The following is a 19,546-nucleotide window of genomic DNA, read 5'->3' as shown; positions in this document are numbered from 1 at the left end:
TCAAGTTGAGCATGAACCATGTTTTTTTTGTGCCTATTTGGCATGTTCTGTGTTGTGAAATGGCCAAAATAATGATGTGTCGCAATTTGATTAGTTATATTGGACTGGACAATCCAGTTTATTTTTAGATTGTGGAGAACTCATTCCCCTTAGAATATGCTTTTATGCACCAAAAGACATTTACACAACGTTACTGACCACTACAGCCGGTGGCCTGGGCCTACTGATTGTGGCCACCGATTGGTGATTAGTAAACTTTTGAGAGATTATACTTTTGTTCAGCTAACACTGAGAAAATCAGGAATTGGCAGCATTTTTTAAATGCCGCAAAAAGATAAGACGACGTTTACAAAATTCGTCACTGATGTGATCATCATATCTTTGTAGCGTTTTAAAAACACCACTAAAGACTTCACACATTTTTTAAAACGCCACTAATTCTTAACTGTTGCTAACTATCTCCGTCAGAGGAGTTAAAAAAAAAAAAAAAAAAAAAATCATAATTAATGATCCTTTTGACTTTTGTTCAAAGCAAGCCTATTATCCATCACCATTTTCAAAATATATACCATAATGTGAGTGAGTATTCATTTTCAATTTTCCATTAAAAAATAAATAAATAAATAAATAATGAAGAAGAAGAAGAAGAAGAAGAAGAAAAAGAAGAACCCTAAAAACATAATATGTCAATACAAAAAAATAAAAATAAAAATTGCAAATATTTTCCCATTTTAATGAAGAAAAAAAAATATGAAGTGTGCTCTCCAAATTCTTCGAAAACTTCATCCAAAGCTCTCTTCAGCTTCATCAAGGCTGCAAAAGGAAGAGCAGAAAGAATCACACCATAATGAAAATCTTGCACACATGCAATTAAAAGAGAAAAAACCTTGTTATAATCCACTCTTTTTTACTAGAGGCCAGGACAATCTCCTGTGGCTCGTGCCATCAACTTGATGAGTGTCGCCTACTTCACCATGTTCATCTTCTGCTTTTGGACCACTGAGAGTTCTGAGAGTTAAATCGTCCGACTCACTCCTCCAAGGAGGTGGGGTCACGCATTCAGAATCCCCTAGTGTTGTTTGAGAAGAATCCTTGACTGGTGTTGCATGCAAGGAAGAAGAGGAATGACCCACTCTCAAATTTTGAAGTGTAGCAAACGATTCCCTCATTGCAGACATGGCTTCAAAGAATCGGGTACAAGATGCTAAAGCCACAGGAATTGGACGGAGCATTTCCTACAGCATTTAAACACCGAGGTCAAGGTTGGATCTTGCAGGAAAACCACCTGTTTAGGCTGTGTTTGGATCATGAATTTGGTAGCATTTAAAAAAAGAAAGAAAAATGTGAGGGAAATGCGAATGAAATATAAGCTAAATTTTCTCTATTTCCCTTGCCTTTTCTTTTCCTTTTCCAAATCCCTACCCAAATCCATGATCCAAACATGGCCTTTATTAACAAATATTCCAACTCAGTTAAAGGAGAAGACAATTTCCTCATACTGTGCAATCATAAAGAAAGGAGCACTTGGAAACCACATGGTAGTAAATAGGAACATATTCCATCCTTTTAAAAGGGCATGTCGAATAAATTTGTATCATAAAATCTATGAATTCTCTCAAAAAATTAAGAAATGGTGAACATATTCATATTTGGGGAAAAATAGGAAACAAACCACTAGTTTGATGAATGCTTCTGGAGTTTGACAAGTCATGTTTTACATAGCCACCCCACAAGGCCGTGATAGTTTAAAAACAGCAGGAAGAAAGACAGTTTCAGATTTATTTTTATTTTTTGGGATAGAGAACATGGCATGAAAAATTTTAACACAAGTACTGTTTTCATAATTGAGTTCTTTTAGACTAAGAGATCATCCTAAAAATGACAACCTCCACAGGCTATGTTAAAATTAAAGTGGAATTTCATGAGGTTTCCAGACACTCTCTCATGTTCCCAAGAGTACAAGCACAAGTACAAATACAAATACAAAAAATTGAAATCAGAGTCAAAATTCGTAATCCATATCAGGGTGAATCTGATGGACAATAAAAGAGACTCCCGGGGGTTAGGGGTTGTCAAACCATAGTGGAACACAATTTCATATTATTTCTAACATAATAACTGACCTAGAATAAGCTAAAAGAAATGCTCTTAGAGCACAAAAGAGAATGCAATGTGCATTCTCAACTATGATAATAATAAGGCTGTGTTTGGATTATGGATTTGGATAGAGATTCGAAAATGGAAAGGAAAATTTGACAGAAATGTGAATGAAATATAAACTAAAATTCCTTAAATTTTCCTTTCCATTTTCAAACCCCTATCCAAATTCAACATTCCTATAAACTTACCCCCCATACAGAAGGTGGTTCCTTGAAGTTTTGACTCCACTGGAAATCTGCAACAGATGCAGTCAAGGCTCCATAATCACTTGCAGCCTTCATTAGTAATTCTGAAAATTGTTTCTGCACACCCAAGCAACACATGGCATAAGAATGCAATTTGTAATGATAAAATGAACTCTGACAACCAATAAACAGCCTCCAGCAAGATTTATTTTTTGACTAAAAATGCAGAGATTTTGAAAGTTAAAGAATCAGTTTCGAGGCACATACGAATTTCTTAATTTTGAATCCAAGTAGCACAGACATGCGACAAGACACGGACATGCTGATACGGTAATTTTCAACAAATTTAATACACAACACATGGGAGTCATGCCCAAAAAATATATAATTTGTATATTTATTATATGTCGTAAATATGGATATTTCATTTAAAGAAAATACAAATGTTATAACGCTAATTCCTAAAATCTAAAAGAGTAAGGATTAGGGCTAATAACACGGAAGATAATTCTATTTGCAAGCCATAGAAAATCTCAATATACACCATTTGTATTATTCGAATATAAAGTTCTAAAGAAAAGTCAAATGTTCGGACATAAACTTTAGAACAAAAATGAATTGTTTGGATATACATTCCATTCAATAGTTTATATTTGGATTCTAAACAACTATCTTTTGTTTTGAAGTTTATGTCCGAACATTTGACTCTTGTTCAAAAGTTTATATCTGAACGGCATAATTAGCGTGTAATATGATTTTATATGGTGTGTATGAATAAAATTTTCCTTACATAGGCCTCCCCTGTGATTTTTTAAATTACGTTGCCATCCCTTACTTTTTACTCACAATATGCATGGATCTCACCTCCGTTATATAACCATTATAGATTGTAACCAAAATTTCTTATGTCAATAAAATTCAATCTCTAAATACCAAAAATACCTTTGTTTCCATACTCAATTCCTTATCACTACAACCAAACATCCCACCATAATATTATTCTCAAAATTAAACACCCACCACCCATTACCTCCACCACTATTAAAAACCCACCACCACCACCTAGTTAAGCTCTCAGGAAAAACTAATGACAGCAAGGAAAAATGCCCAATCATCCACCGCCACAATAAAGCAGTTCTAATGGGCATATATACATATATATATATATATATATATATAAATAAAGCAAAATAAAATAAGAACAAAGCAAGGATATGTATATTGCGTCTGATTTGTAAAGATAAATAATTGAATCTGATTTGGATACACACACACACACACATATATGCATATATACAAATTTTGTAAACAAAGCACTCTGTAAAAACATTCCAACTGTTAAAACCTACCATCACCTACTCCACCTACTACACCTACCACCACCTACTACCACCTACTACACACCTACCACTACCACCTACTACCACCTACTCCACTACATCTCCTATATAAGGAGCCCCTCACCATTTGTAATGTATAACATAAATCAATCAATAATACAATCCATATATATACAATTCTCTATTTCTCTTTATACATTGATTTTTTTACATGGTATCAAAGCCAGGTTAACAACCTAGTCATTCTGCTTCACCGGCGGGCGGCAGTCTCGCCTTGGCCGCCCGCCGGACCTCTACACATACCTTCACTCCGCTGCCACCAATTATTCTTCTTGATCTTGATCTTCTTGTTGTTGCTGATTCAAATGTTTGGTTTTCATCATATGAGGAACATTCTCAGATGACATAATCACTACTGGTATATTTCTCAGAGATGAAGATTCCTTAATTTTCTTGAGCAAATCATAGCCTGTCATTCCAGGCATGCAGTAATCTGTAATAATCAGATTCACTTCCACTCCCTGATGATTGTTTGGAGAAACAGAGGGTTGCTCTAGGTTGCTCTGCTCATCTTCATTCAAACCCAAGAAGTCTCTCTCCATTTCAGATTTCCACCAGCAACATTAGAACCAAACCCAACTCTAAATCCAAGTCAAAGCACTCAAATTCAAGTCAAAGCACTCAAGTTCAGTGGCCCTTGTCAACCAAGGTTTCGGCCCTTCCTCATTTCATGTCCTTTAAGGTTGCTCAAGATGAAATGAAGCCAAAGCACTTTGCAGGTGCAACTATGAAGCAACAATTACTTGGTGGGATCCCTGTTACGGCACCACATCCAATGCTTTCTTCTCTTGGTTCTGTTGCAGGAACCACTGAACCGTGGTTCAATTCCAAGTCCTCTGAATCTCCTCCTGAGGACGTTGCTTCCGGTGCCGTCGCCATTGAAGTCAGCGGAGCCACCAGCGGAGTCATTGGTTGCATCAAAAGATCTTCAAAGTACTCTTTGCAGATTTCTTCTCCAGAGTCATCAATGTCGGCGGTTGCTACTTCCTTCTCTGCCTCAGTGGCTGCTGCCGGTCGTTCTGCATCTTCGTCATCCAAAACCCTAAAGCCAGTTTCTAAAACCCTACCTCTCAATCTTGGGTTTCTCTCGTCTTCGTCTTCAAAGACAGCTTTGAAATCTCTCAAAGCATCTCGATTTTTGCCTGGAAATAAGGTTGGTTCGGGCTCAGCTCTCGGAGCTCGCATGGTCTCTACGCCCGCGATGAAGCCCTTGACTTCGCTTGATTTCGACAGTTCAGTTTTCAACACGGAGAAAATTACTCTCGCTGGTCACGACGAGTATATTGTGAGAGGAGGGAGGGATCTGTTTCCTCTGCTACCTGATGCCTTCAAGGGCATTAAGCAAATTGGTGTTATTGGTTGGGGTTCACAGGGCCCTGCTCAAACTCAGAATCTGAGGGATTCTCTTGCAGAAGCAAAATCAGGCATTGTGGTCAAGATTGGCCTCAGGAAGGGTTCTCACCGACTCCTCCCCCCAAAACAAAATAGACTCATCATCTAACCTCTACCAAAGACATAATCATCATGCTGACCATACACCATCCTCTAAAATAATAATTCTCCACGCACTCACAATTTGACCCATTCTTTTTATTATTATTATTATTATTATTATTATTATATATATATATATATATATTTTTTTTTCTCTTTTTTCATCCCACCGTTTCAGAACCCATTAAGAGTCTGTTCCCCACTCCCACCTTTATTATTTTTATTCCTCATTATATATTCATCATCCCCATGCTCATCATTTCAGCACCATCCCCTTATTTATTTATTTATTTATTTATTTTTATTTTTTTTCGATTCCCTTCTTTTCACAAAAAAAAAAAAACAAAAAAAAAAAACAAAAAAAAAACAAAAAAACAAAAAAACAAAAAAACAAAAAAAAACAAAACATTTACAAATTTGCACAACAACCCATATTTTATTCATCTCAGGGATCCATCCCGATCCCAATTTTACATCAAAAAAAAAAAAAAAAAAAACCACAAACCCAAACACAACACCACAAGCTTTGTTTTCTTTTCTGCAAACGGCCACCCACCGACATCACTTCTTCGCCTATTCCGCCGGTCTCTTCTTCTTGCCTCCGTCCTGGGAGGCCCTTGACGGTGTTGCCTCTGTGTTTCCCACTCCACTGGGCACGATCACTACTCCCTGCTCCTCCACTGCAGCATATGGCGGCCCTCCAAATCGGAACATAACGGTGGCCTTCCGCTTCAGCTCCTTATTTTCCGCCTTTAGCACACTTATCTCTGCTCGCGCATCCTTATACATGCGCTGGAGCAGAGACAGTTGGGCGTTTAACTGCTGCACCTCATTTGTCCTACTCTGCAGCCGGTGCGACAAGTTTGTGACCGCAGTCATGGTTTCAACACATGACTTCAATGTATACTGATTCGCCTCAATATCTGATTGCGCTACCATTCTTTGCTCCACAGACTGCATAGGAAAGGTCAACGGAGCAAACTCAGGGGCGCTTGGTTGAGGTTCACGGGCAACCGCACCAGTTACCTCTCTTGTGGACTCGTTGAGGTCGGGAAAGAGAGTGAGCAGACTACGGGACGAAGAGGCCATGTTATGGGTTGCTGAGTGTTTCAGAAAAAGGTTGGTTACAGAGTGTTACAGAGTATCTCTCTCAAGACAACGAAGAGTTTCTCAGAGGTTTTTAGCCAGTTTTTTGTCTTAGCCTCTGCCTCCGCCTCAGCATCCGTCTTGGTTAAATAGCCAAGGCAGCCACGCGCATCGCGCGCCACTTGACGCCAGACGACAAAACGGGCGCGCAAGCCAATGTGGTGACGCGCCTCGCCATCATGTCCGGCACATCTTTTTATGACTTGGGCTCGCCTTTTGATGGCACGCCTTTTTATGGATTGGGCACGCCTTTTGATGGCACGCCTTTTGAAAGATTGGGCACACCTTTTGAGGGTGCGACTTTTTAAGGGTCCGACAAGACTCTGTAAACTGTCCCAACATCGATTCCGGTTAGCTCCTTCATGGGTCCGACAAGACTCTGTAAACTGTCCCGACATTGATTCCGGTTAGTTTCTACAAGGGTCCAGTAAGACTCCGTAAACTATCACAACAACTGTCACAACATTGTCTGCTACAACGGTCCGACATGACCCCATAAACTGTCTTCTACATCGGTCCAACACGAGCCAGTGTCTTTTACATCGGTCTGCCATAACCATATAGTCTTCTACAACGGTCTGACACGACCATACAGTGTCTCCTATCCATTTTTTATTTTTCAGATTATTTTCTTGTTTTGTTACTCTCTCCAAACTCAAGTTGGTTAGTTCCTATCCCCCTTGAGTTTGCGGGGGACTGTTAAAACCTACCATCACCTACTCCACCTACTACACCTACCACCACCTACTACCACCTACTACACACCTACCACTACCACCTACTACCACCTACTCCACTACATCTCCTATATAAGGAGCCCCTCACCATTTGTAATGTATAACATAAATCAATCAATAATACAATCCATATATATACAATTCTCTATTTCTCTTTATACATTGATTTTTTTACACCAACTAATCGGCTAAATCAAATTTTGTTGATCACCGTAAACTTTGACTACAAGGCCTCGTTTGGGAACATGCTATTTTAGTAACATTTTGGCTTTTGAGCTAAAATATGTGGTAAAAAAAAAATAGTATGTTTGGGATGATTTTTTGGGTTTTTACGAAAATGTGCAAAAAGTAGAAAAAAATGGAATCTTGGACTTTTTTTTGTATAGTTTCATAATGATTATTAAAATAGTGAACGGATTGACAAATTAGCAAATGGCCAATTAGGGAAGCCTGGATGGTGGGAGGGTTTGGGGGATGGGAATGGGTGGTTCACACCCATAATGGCAATAAAGGGGCTACCACAAGGAGGTAGATAGGCAGTAAAGGCAATGGGTTTGGTGGTGGCAGCGATGGGTAGTTGTTGGGGCTGGTGGGGTGATGCGTGGAGTTAGGTGATGGTTGACTAGCTTTGTTGAGCAGGATTTGCAGAAAGGGTGAAGTTTAGAGAAGGGAGTGTGAGCTTTGAAGATAGGGAGGATACAGTTGTGTGAGGTGATGTCATGGTAAGAGAGGAGTGTTTATTTTGGTTTTTTTGGTCACTTTATTATGGAAGGGTATTTTTGTTATTTCAATGGCAGCGTTAATGCCATTGGGCCGACAACTCTTGACAAGGGAAGACAAGTCCGTGTAATTATGCCCAAGGATTAATATGTATAAAATCTATATTGTTTTTCTTTTATCATTAGATTCCAAGTTTTTTTTTTTTTCCAACTTGTGTTGTGTTTCTTGTGTGTCTAAGTGATGGACATTGTGCCCCCAAAGTCCAAGTCTAAAAAATTTTCATTTAATAATAGGACTCGTTTGGATCTGTCCAACACATGTTGCTGTTGGAGTCTTAGACGAGTGTCGATGTCTGACATGGTCATTGCACCTTCTTAGAACTGTCCATACATCTTAGCTATGAATAAACTATTAAGTCACCAATTTTCCCAAAAGCCTAAACTACTAGGAAATGGGCCTAACAATGTATATCAAGCTATCTTACATAAACAACCTCAACAATTCAATGGTTTCATTAAGTCTGGTGACACATTTAAAATGAAAATGTGAACTCTGTTTCTAAACTTTTTCTTCGTCTTTTCCAATAATGAAAATTCAGAAATGTGAGAAAACAACAAATTTTATCCAAATCAGTTTAAATTAAAAACTAGTTGGTCAAACTGTTATCATAAAATTTTGCTGAACTAAAAATTTTACAATAGGAAATCACCTTATTGGATAGATTGCCATGCAATACATGCATCACAATTCATAAGTGCATTCTCTTGGAAATTTTCAAGAAGTTAATGGAAACATTTGTGACATAATGGAAAACAGGTAACCAGGACTAGTGGGTAATTTGAACTCTGAAGCAGAGTATAACGATTGGACAAATTATACAAACACCATATAATACGTATTTCTCTAATTGCATGAGGAATATCTTCTTTAAGGCATTGGCTAAAGATAGGACAGAGCCATCTTTGCTAACTAAAAGCAAACAACCTATACTGCTGATTGATCCATATCAAGGACTTCAATTTTCTACAGTACCCTGCTCATGAAGTCAAGATCATCTAGAAGAGATAGAATCCTACTTCCTCAGAACCTGGTATTTCATGTTGTATAATACTGGGACCAAAACTTACCTACTCTAAAATCTTAACCAATCTGAAAATGCTACAACCATAAAAGAATTTCCTACCAAAGAAAGACAGAAAGAAGGATTGGCATACATTTGATTACATAACAGAAATTATCCAAAAATAATATGAGAACAAGTTAAATTCATCATTGACCAACCTGAAACTCTGCTTCCACGGGGATGCAATCTAGTGAATATGGTTGTTGAAGACGAGCTATAATGCGGTCCTGCCAAGACAGATGGAATGTCAATGAGGTAAGGTACAATACAGAATACTCAGGTCATTTCATTGTGTTGCCAAAAGGAATGAGGGAAGATAAAGAAACTAGTCCTTGGCGCCTAATTCAAAGTTTCTTATTTGCAAGAGAAGTGATTTCGGAAAGAAAAAAAAAAAAAAAAACTTTTTCAATCTCTTTCATAATTCTTTCGAGTTTCCACAGAAATACCTCAAAATACAAAATTATCCCTGTCCCTCTATTGTTTGCATGTATGCACAGACTCTGGGGATTACCAGATAATAGACTCTTTAGGACCAAAAAATAAAATAAAAATAAAAATAAAAATAAAAAAGCCAGCAATCTCAATAAAATACCAAAAAATGCAGAACTTTAAGCAGCAGCTCTATGCCTGGGATCCAAAACTAAATCAGCAGATCCTAAACATTTAGAAGGTGCGGAACCTCCATAGCTTTGTCATAGGAAAAAGAGTGATAAAATATCTCAACATTCAATGGAATATAGACTTCTAAGTAAGCAAGCAACATGTCCTTGTTAGAGTCCTTGAATTCTTTCTGCTTGAAAAGTTTTAATGTTGTTGTGGCAATTCTTCTTTTTCCGCTTATTGTTATTGAGGTAGTGGCAGCTTTAAAAACTTTCCTAAGGGCTTAGTCCCTAGGGAGAGGTCATGGGTTCAACTCTCCTTAGGGGGAGTTGAACTAAGGAGGCAAACACTTTGTGCTTTGCAAAAGGTGGGGAGGCTAACTCCCATAGGTGCTAATCTAACAACTAACAACTAACTTTCACCGATCAAAAAAAAAAAAAAAAAACATTCACCTATGCATAGATCTTATGTACACAAGGACAGCTTATTCTTTGTTCAAAAAAAAGTTCAATCATGTGAAAAACTCAGATGACACTGCCCGAAACAGCATAACTAACCTACAGCATAAAAACAAGGTACTCAATGAACCCTACAGACTAGACCACTTGATAATTTGCAGCATGATAATTAATGCCTTCTTATATCTACAATCAAGGGAACAAAATTAGTGTGGTGTTTTTGCATGCATTTATGAGTACATGCCTAGTATTTGTCATAACAAGAAATGAAACATAACGATCTGATACAAAGTCATTGAATCCCAACCTAAGGTACATAACAATCAAAGATGCAGAGATGGCCAAAGATTAGAATAAAATAAATTACCTTGTTCTGAATGACATCCTTCAATATAGTTGTAATTCTTGCCAAAGTCTCAATCTTCTTTTCCATTTCACTCACATGTGTCAAATGTGCTACATTCTTATCCTCCTAAAAGTTCCCAATCATGTAAACAAGATAAATCAATGCCAAAGTTTAAATGAAATATGGCAAGATCAAATTCAGAAGTTTAGAGTGCAATGAAGATACAAAATGTAAGTGTGGTAGGTAGAGTTGAGTGTGTTAGGTGAGAGTTGAGTGTGGTAGGTAGATGTAAGTGTGTTAGGTGAGAGTTGAGTGTGGTAAGTGAATATGTTTTTCTCTTCTATATATAGGAGAGTCATTGTATACAAACTATACATCAATCAATAATACAATTCTCTTTATACATTGAATTTTAACATGGTATCAGAGCAATAAGATTTAAACCTGTATTTCTTTGTCACCGGCGGGCAGCCGGCCGGCAACTTTGCCTTTGCTGCCCGCTGGAATTTTCTATCTGAGCTAAAGCCTTCCTCACTCTCTCAACTTCACCAAAACAGCTCTCTTTTCATCCACGGAAGAAGATCACCCAAGAAGCACCAATCTATTGTCCCTGTTGCAAGGTTATTTGGGCCCGCAATCTTTGAAGCTTCAAAGCTGCAGGTTCTGTTCCTAGGAGTTGATGAAAAGAAGCATCCAGGGAAGCTTCCAAGAACTTATACACTCACACATAGTGATATAACCTCTAAGCTCACTCTGGCCATCTCTCAATCAATAAACAACTCTCAGTTACAGGGGTGGTACAATAAGTTTCAGAGAGATGAAGTTGTAGCAGAGTGGAAGAAAGTCCAGGAGAAAATGTCTCTCCATGTTCACTGTCACATAAGTGGTGGCCACTTTCTATTAGATCTCTGTGCTAGGCTCAGATTCTTCATCTTCTCCAAGGAATTCCCTGTGGTTTTGAAGGCCTTTGTACATGGAGATGGGAATTTGTTCAACAACTATCCAGAATTAGAGGAAGCTCTGGTTTGGGTATATTTTCACTCCAACATTCCAGAATACAACAAGGTGGAGTGTTGGGGGCCACTCAAGAATGTTGCAGCACCTTCTAAGGTTAGTAGTTGTGGGTCCTACAAAGACAAAGGAGATGAAACCCCATCAATAAGCAGCTGGAACACGCCGAGCCTTCCATCATCTCTGCCACCGGCAACACACTCTCCAGCGAAATACCCAACTCCCTTTCTGGTTTCCCCGAATCCGCTTTCTCCCTCCACCCGTCTCTCCTCCTTCTCTTCACGAAAAAGTTGCAGAGGCGTCGTTGCCATGGCCGGCTCCGGCAAGTTCTTTGTTGGTGGCAACTGGAAGTGCAATGGGACAAAAGAATCGATCAGTAAGCTTGTCTCGGACTTGAATAGTGCGAAGTTGGAGCCTGATGTTGATGTTGTTGTTGCACCTCCCTTTGTTTATGTCGATCTGGTAAAGAACTCATTGACAGATCGGATTGAGATATCTGCTCAAACTTCTTGGATCGGAAAAGGTGGGGCTTTCACAGGAGAAATCCGTGTGGAACAATTGCAGGATATTGGTTGCAAGTGGGTTATTCTTGGACATTCTGAGCGGAGACATGTTATTGGAGAAGATGATCAGTTTATAGGAAAGAAAGCTGCTTATGCCTTGAGCCAGGGTCTCAGTGTGATAGATGAGAAAGAGAGAGAGATGGTCTCGGTGCATGTGTACTGTGCATGCATGTGCCTCTGTCTGCTGGGTGTGAGTTAGCCTTCATTGCCCCCATCAGCCACAAATTACACCAACCCCACTCCACTTTCTTTTCTTTTAATATATGTTTATTATACTATATTCCCTAAAGCTTCCACTAACAAAAAAAAAAAAAAAAAAAAACAATTCAAAACATCCTTTTTCTCTCATCTTTTCACACTTTCAAACTCCCTTTAATCATATCCCTCCTTTCTCTTACTTTATTCCACCCACATTATTTCACCTTTTTTTATTTTTTTTTATTTTAATATATATATATATATATATATATTTTATTATATTATATTTCTCCTATCCCTACCATTGTTAGTGAGAGCATCACCCGTTTTTTTTTTTTTTTTTTTTGGGTCCTCCATCCACACATATTTTTATCTATTTTCTTTATCCATTGTTTTATTTTATTTTATTTTTATTATTACACAAAACAACACCACAAAATAACACCAACAACATTCCACCACCTTGTCATTTTATTCATATCAGGGACTCAACCCCGATCACAATTTTACACCAAAAAAAAAAAAAAAAAAAAACAAACCACAACAACAAAACAACCACATCCACAGGCAGGATTTTCTTCTCTACTCTGCCGCCGGTCTCTTCTTCTTGCCTCCGTCCTGAGCGGCCCTTGACGGTGCTGCCTCCGTGTTTCCCACTCCACTGGGCACGATCACTACACCCTGCTCCTCCACTGCAGCATATGGCGGCCCTCCAAATCGGAACATCACGGTGGCCTTCCGCTTCAGCTCCTTATTTTCCGCCTTTAGCACACTTATCTCTGCTCGCGCATCCTTATACATGCGTTGGAGCAGAGCCAGTTGGGCGTTTACCTGTTGCACCTCATTTGTCCTACTCTGCAGCCGGTGCGACAAATTTGTGACCGCAGTCATGGTTTCCACACATGACTTCAATGTATACTGATTGGCTTCAATATCCGTTTGCACTGCCATTTTTTGCTCCACCGACCGCATCGGAAAGTTCAACGGAGCAAAACCAGAGGTGTTTGGTTGAGGTTCACGGGCCACCGCACCAGTTATCTCTCCTGTTGACTCGTTGAGGTCGGGAAAGAGAGTGAGCAGACCACGGGAAGAAGAGGCCATGTTCTGGGTAGCTGAACAGGACGAAGAGGCCATGTTTTTTGGGTTGCTGAGTGTTTCAGCGAAGCAGCGATTTCCGACTGGTACTTTCAGAGAAGGATTGGTTACAGAGTGTTACAGAGTATCTCTCTCAGCACACGAACAGAGTATCTCTCTCAGCAAACGAACAGAGTATCTCTCTCAGCAAACGAAGAGTTTTTCAGAGGATTTTAGCAGGGTTTTTTGTTTCAGCCTCAGCCTCCGTCTTGGTTAAATAGCCGAGGCTGACACGCGCATCATGCGCCTCTCGGCGCTCGCCGACAACATGGGCGCGCCTTTTGATGGCACGTCTTTTGATGGCACGCCTTTTTATGGATTGGGCACGCCTTTTGATGGCACGCCTTTTGACAGATTGGGCACACCTTTTGAGGGTGCGACTTTTTAAGGGTCCGACAAGACTCTATAAACTGTCCCGACATTGATTCCGGTTAGCTCCTTCATGGGTCCGACAAGACTCTGTAAACTGTCCCGACATTGATTCCGGTTAGTTTCTACAAGGGTCCAGCAAGACTCCGTAAACTGTCACAACAACTGTCACAACATTATCTGCTACAACGGTCTGCCACAACCATCCAGTGTCCTCTACAACGTTATGACACAACCATCCAGTATCTTCACCAACGGTCTGACACGACCATACAGTGTCTCCTATCCTCTTTTATTTTATGTATTAGACTATTTTCTTGTTTTGTTACTCTCTCCAAACTCAAGTTGGTTAGTATCTATCCTCCTTGAGTTTGAGGGGGGCTGTAAGTGTGGTAGGTAGAGTTGAGTGTGTTAGGTGAGAGTTGAGTGTGGTAGGTAGATGTAAGTGTGTTAGGTGAGAGTTGCGTGTGGTAAGTGAATATGTTTTTCTCTTCTATATATAGGAGAGTCATTGTATACAAACTATACATCAATCAATAATACAATTCTCTTTATATATTGAATTTTAACACAAAAACATCTTACGGATATTTGCATAAGGTGCTACGCACAAGTCTCAAATTGTGACCTACTTTCTATGGTTACAACCCCACCTTAAATAGCAGTGTAAATATAAAACCCAGGAAATGGGGTCAGTGAACAAACATGATTCTCCATGGGCATAATAATAAATAACAATAATAGACACTTGTTTCAAAACAATATGGTGAATGGTATCCAAGATTCACATTCCACAGACCATAAAGAAATGAAGATCCACTGCATGTGGCATACATGATACATCCATCCATCCAAAAGATATCTGACATTTAAGTTTATCTTAAAAATCTTTATGAAGGGAGATATTCATGAAACTTGGGAAGACTGACAAGCAGGTATTAGTTCAAAAGGAAATCTTCACATACACAAGGACACACACACACTTTATTGGATGTATGTGGTGAATATGTATGCACCTAAGTGCAGGTAATCGCCAACCAGAAAATTGGAAAAGAAATTTGGAACATTCCCATAAAGTTCACACATGATACATTCTTTCTTTTCCCCCACCATCCAACATATTCTTCCCCTATATGACTTCAAGCCGTGATCATAATACAATTAAGATCATGTACTTTTGGTTAGTGTTGTGAAAGGCGCAAGGCGCAACGACGTGCAGGTGCAGCACCTGAAGCCACCCAAGTTGAGGCGAGTTGAAAAAGGCATGCGCCTTTTGTGTGACTTGGCCAGGTGAACAAAGGCGCAAGTCGCGCGACTATTTGCAACTTGTTTTTTTTTTTGTTTATTGATTGAATCTAACGGTTCATATACTGTTTTTAAAGGCTCCAATCACAGAGGATTAGAACTCCGAGCTATACTGCTCAATAACCAACCCCAAATCAATATGAAATGCCCTAATCGATTCAAAAGAAAGAAGAAATCTTGCGGTGTCTCTCTTCTTCCCTTTGGCTCGTCTAGTCTCATCTCTAGACCAGGTGAGCCCTTCTTCTTCTTTTGCTTCTTCTTCTTCTTCTCTACTCTTCTTCACTGCTCCTCTTCTCCTTCTCTTTTTCTTCGCTGCCTGGTTCTTCTTCTTGGTGTTTCTTTGACTTGCTCTCTGTTCCCCCTCCCCCCTCCCCCCTCCCTTCTTATTCGTTGCTGGGCTGGTTGGGTTCTTCTTCCTCTTATTCTTCGTTGTTGTATCTTTTCCTGTCTTTCTTTCTTTTTTTTCTTTTTTTTTTGCTTCTCTAATGCTGTGTTGTGTTCTTCTTTTTCTTATTCTTCTCTGCTCTCTCTCTCTCTCTCTCTTTTCTATTTGTCTTATTTATTTGTTTATTTTTAAGTTATCTTACTACTAACATGCTATGAATCATTGGTCTATGTTAATTTATCTATTTTTTTCTAAGACTGTGCGCCTTCAATAAAGCCCGCACCTCGCCTTGCGCCTTGCACCTAGGCCCCAAGAGAACTTCAGTGCCTTGGTGTGCCTTGAGCCTTTAAAAACACTGCTTTTGGTAGTGCATTTTCATTGGAGGTTTAATAGTTGGAAAAGAGGTCATGCTGCATGTTAAGCGCCTAGAAGGTGTGAAAACAGTCATAGATCATATCAATATAAAAAGAAGAGCTGAAACTGATCAAGAAAACTAAAGATGAATGAAAGTTGGAAATTAATCTTGACCAGTTCACCTTGCGACCTTGAAGTTCCACTTGTAAATCTGCTATTTTTCTTTGTACAGTGGTAAGTTCTCTTAAAACCCTTATCAAGTCATCACCCTTTTCACCAGTAGTAGCGGATAAGTTTTGAAACTCTTCCTACACCAAAGATAAGTAACTCAACCAAAAATTCCAATATTCCACATTATAGTAATCAAACAATTAAAACCACTAGTGTATGAACATGAAGACTGCACATAGTAACTCATTCAAACGAAAAATATACCTCTTCAACCTGTAGTTAGTAATAAACTAAAACTAACTATTAATCAAAGAAAACAAAATAAACAATGAATTCAAAGAAACTATTTAGAGATCTTGACTATCCCTGATACACTAAGGCTTCGTTTGGCATGTAGGTTGGCTTTTTTGTTTTTTGACTTTTTGGCCTGGGGCTAAGAAGTCTTGTTTGGAATAGGCTTTTTTGCTTTTTTGACTTTCGTGAGAGAAAAAATAAAATGATTATGGTTTGGATATGACATTTTGTCTTATTAGCTTTTTAACCTATTTTGTCTTTTTGTAGCTATTTTAGCCAAAAAGCCCAAAAAGCCAATATGCCAAACGAAGACTAAACAGTTCATTCATCTAAAATATTTCTTTGCATAAACTATGAAATGCTTATGCATTTTACAGTATATTAAAAAACAACTTAATAATTCGAGAAAAAAAATAAATAAACTTCCCAGCAACAAACGAATGTCCCTCAAGACGAGACTGTTCAAAATAAATCTAATTATAATACATTATTTATGATGAAAACATTTAAATATACCTTGGCCAAAAAGAAAGGAAAAGAAAAAAAAAAAGAAAAAAAAAAGATTTGACATACACAAGTGCAAAAACTTAAAAACAACATTAATTGGGAAGGAAGTTGTGAGGGCAGCAAGGAGCATTTAGTTTGCTGGAGTGTTGCTTCCCTTCCAAAATGTGAGGGAGGTTTTAGTGCATGCCACATTATTGATAGAAATATTACATTACTTGGCAAGTGGTTGTGGAGGTTCCATAGGGAAAGTGAATCTTTACGACTTGTAGTTATTAAAAGCAAATATGGGCTTCAAACTATTAGGAGGGACTCAGTCATTGTAGAGTGATGAACCTATCGCTCTCCTTGGAAATTTATTTTCACAGGGCCTGGTCAGGTTCTCTCAATTCATTTAGCTGAACGTGAGTAATGGGAAACTTATTAGATTTTGGGATGCCTCTTGGAGGGGGAAATTTTCATTTGCTCAAATGTTTCCACAATCGTATCAATTATCTAGAAACCATAAAATGCCAATTGCTTCTATGACTCTCTTTTCCAGCCCCAACGTCTTGGGATTTCAATTTCTTTAACTTCTCTTATCCTTGTCAAACTCTTCCCCCGATTCGAGGATATGGTGCATTCACTCTTTGGGGTTCTTCTCTTGTAAGTTGTTTTTTGAGTGTCTGATTGATAATCCAAATGTTTCTTTTTTTCCATCCTCACATCTTGTAAGAATGAATGGTACAATATTATGGGGGGAAAAAAAAATACTTGAACACTTGGAAAAATGATCTTTGACCAATATCCAATGGCAGGTATGATACAATATTTTATGTGTCTAAATTGGTCCAAGCATGCCTCATCCTTCGGGAGGAGCTCAGCGAGCACTTGGAAGAACTTTGAACTCTAGCTTTCAATTCACAAGTCTTCTAATGATTCCAAGAGTAGTAGTATCAGGGCCCTACTCCCAACCCACATAATGATGGAGCGTTTGTTCTTTCAGGTGGAGATATAGCTAGGTGGAAGCAATCAAGTTGGCCTATAATGACAAATTGCTTGAGGCTTGACTCACTTGGTGGGGCTACTGACGGACCACACAAGCCAAGCAAGACCAAGCATAGTCATAGTGTTTCATCTTAGTCATTGGTACACGTGCCCATTGGACACATGGCATGCAAAGTTTGTGGAGGAAGCCATGATGTGTGAATAACACAGCATTGTCAGGAGAAGCCACATATCAGGGATGAGTCCATATACCTAAACTAGGTATAACATATGTTATATGTCGACAAGTCCATGACCACTTTTTAGTGCATATAAGGTGAGGTTGAAAACAAAACCCTTTCTCTCGAGTCTCAATTGTAAGCATTACTTAAATTTGAGAAGGGAATTGGAAAGAAAAAAGAAAAAGGTGTGTAAAACTAAGTAAAATATAAGTATATTTTATTCACATTTCACATATCTTTTCTCTTTTTCTTTCCAAATCCCCCAACCAAACACAGTGAAAGACGGATGACAAGCTCGTCTATCTGTGCTCTACAATGCATGCCTTTAGCACTCCAACAAAGTTTGAGATTTGTGAGGAGATGTCTAAATGCTATCAAATTTTTTCTCAAGTGATACTGTCTTGCTTTATATAATATTTGTTCACTATAACATATAAAATAGTACAAATACTTTCCAGTAAACAGACTATCCAATTCTGACATTTTCTCTCCTGCCTAATCACCCAATCCAAACGGACTGCAATGCTAAAACAGTGAATTTATGTTAATTGTCAAATTTATTTTTTTAAAAAATAAAAATAAAAACCAGGATTCCACATTAAAATGTCAAATGAATGATTATTGCTCATCAAGATCAAGCCAAAGTCTCAATAAACCCCTTCGTACTGGGAATTTAAAAAAAATAAAAAATAAATAAAAAAATGAAACACTGGATCAAAATTTCATTAGCTGAGATGGCTTAAAAAGAAAATGTCAAAAAATTTAAAAATCAGAAGACACTTCAGACAATCAAATCATCCGAATCGAAGTAAACAAAAACTGACCCACAAAAAAAAAATAAAAAAATTAAAAAAAAAATTATGAACATTAAAAGATAAAATGACAAATTGTATGCAAAAAAGAGAAATTAAAAGAAGAAGAGAGGACCTGAGGAGGAGGAGAGAGAGAGAAGCCAAGATCGGAGGCGATGGAGAGGGCATCGGACATTCCTCCCAAGCGTCTGAGAGGTTTCTTGCTCACCCAAGTCGTATCGCTACCCATCGACATTACGAAACAACCTCACTCGGTTTTCTTGATTTGCAGAAGATTCAGAATTAAGGAATGAATCATCAGAACACTAGTAGTAGTTGTAGTTGCTATGGATGGGTAGTATTCCTTGGTTTAGTTTGGATTTTCACAATTCAATTTCAAAATTTAAATTTTTTATTTTTCGTATTTTTTTATTGATTTTTTTATAAATATTTTAAGTAATTTTTTTAATTTTTAAATATATTTAATATAAATATACTTAAAATATAATATTTATGAATTTTTTTTAAAAAAAAAATCATTAAATACCAAAATATATAAAATAAAAAAAAATTATGATAGTTCAATACATTTTTATATTCTTGTGTATTTATTAAATTTTTACAAATATTTTACTTTTTAGATACATCTAAGTAAGGTACATCTAAAAAAATATAAAAAATTATTTAAAATTTAAAAAAAAATTCACTAAAAATTAAACAAAAAACACGAAAAACAAAAAAATAAAAAACTCATTTCTAAAAAATTGAATCTAGAAAGTTGAAATCAAACACACTAATTAATAGTTGTTTTTCATCAAATTTAAATTTGATAAAAAAACATATAGTTTTGGTGCTTCAATATTAACATCAAATTAGTATCAAATTGAAAG

The 19,546-nt window shown here is 37.8% G+C and overlaps 2 protein-coding genes and 1 pseudogene across 5 annotated transcripts; 2 read left to right on the top strand and 1 right to left on the bottom strand.

The window, feature by feature from the left end:
* Positions 1–520: 520 nt before the first annotated feature.
* On the bottom strand, positions 521–19,054 carry LOC114297894 (AUGMIN subunit 2). Of its 3 annotated transcripts, none has more exons than XM_028242370.2 (7): positions 18,793–19,054; positions 15,871–15,996; positions 10,391–10,495; positions 9,124–9,192; positions 2,349–2,462; positions 887–1,235; positions 521–813 (listed from the first exon to the last, which is right to left on the bottom strand). In XM_028242370.2, the coding sequence occupies exons 1-6, from the start codon at positions 18,910–18,912 to the stop codon at positions 891–893; spliced, it is 879 nt and encodes a 292-aa protein (XP_028098171.2). In that variant the 5' UTR covers positions 18,913–19,054; the 3' UTR covers positions 521–813; positions 887–890. The 3 variants fall into 3 exon arrangements, with proteins under 3 accessions (XP_028098171.2, XP_028098174.2, XP_082742965.1); XM_028242373.2 differs by having other exon boundaries at positions 912–1,235; positions 18,793–19,043; XM_082886839.1 differs by lacking the exon at positions 9,124–9,192 and having other exon boundaries at positions 18,793–19,037.
* Positions 4,278–5,246, top strand: LOC145798981 (ketol-acid reductoisomerase, chloroplastic pseudogene; annotated as a pseudogene). Its single transcript, XR_014340907.1, has 2 exons — positions 4,278–4,464; positions 4,549–5,246. The product of XR_014340907.1 is annotated as a ketol-acid reductoisomerase, chloroplastic pseudogene (transcript).
* LOC114303859 (uncharacterized) lies at positions 10,604–12,275 on the top strand. The gene has a single exon (XM_082886838.1). The coding sequence runs from the start codon at positions 11,225–11,227 to the stop codon at positions 12,140–12,142; it is 918 nt and encodes a 305-aa protein (XP_082742964.1). The 5' UTR covers positions 10,604–11,224; the 3' UTR covers positions 12,143–12,275.
* Positions 19,055–19,546: the final 492 nt, after the last annotated feature.

This window comes from Camellia sinensis, chromosome 9, assembly GCF_055761805.1.
Source record: "Camellia sinensis isolate YWXY chromosome 9, ASM5576180v1, whole genome shotgun sequence".
Classification (NCBI taxonomy): Eukaryota; Viridiplantae; Streptophyta; class Magnoliopsida; order Ericales; family Theaceae; genus Camellia; species Camellia sinensis.
The sequence above is the reverse complement of the archived record's forward strand: the minus strand, read 5'-3'. Positions and strand labels throughout refer to the sequence as shown.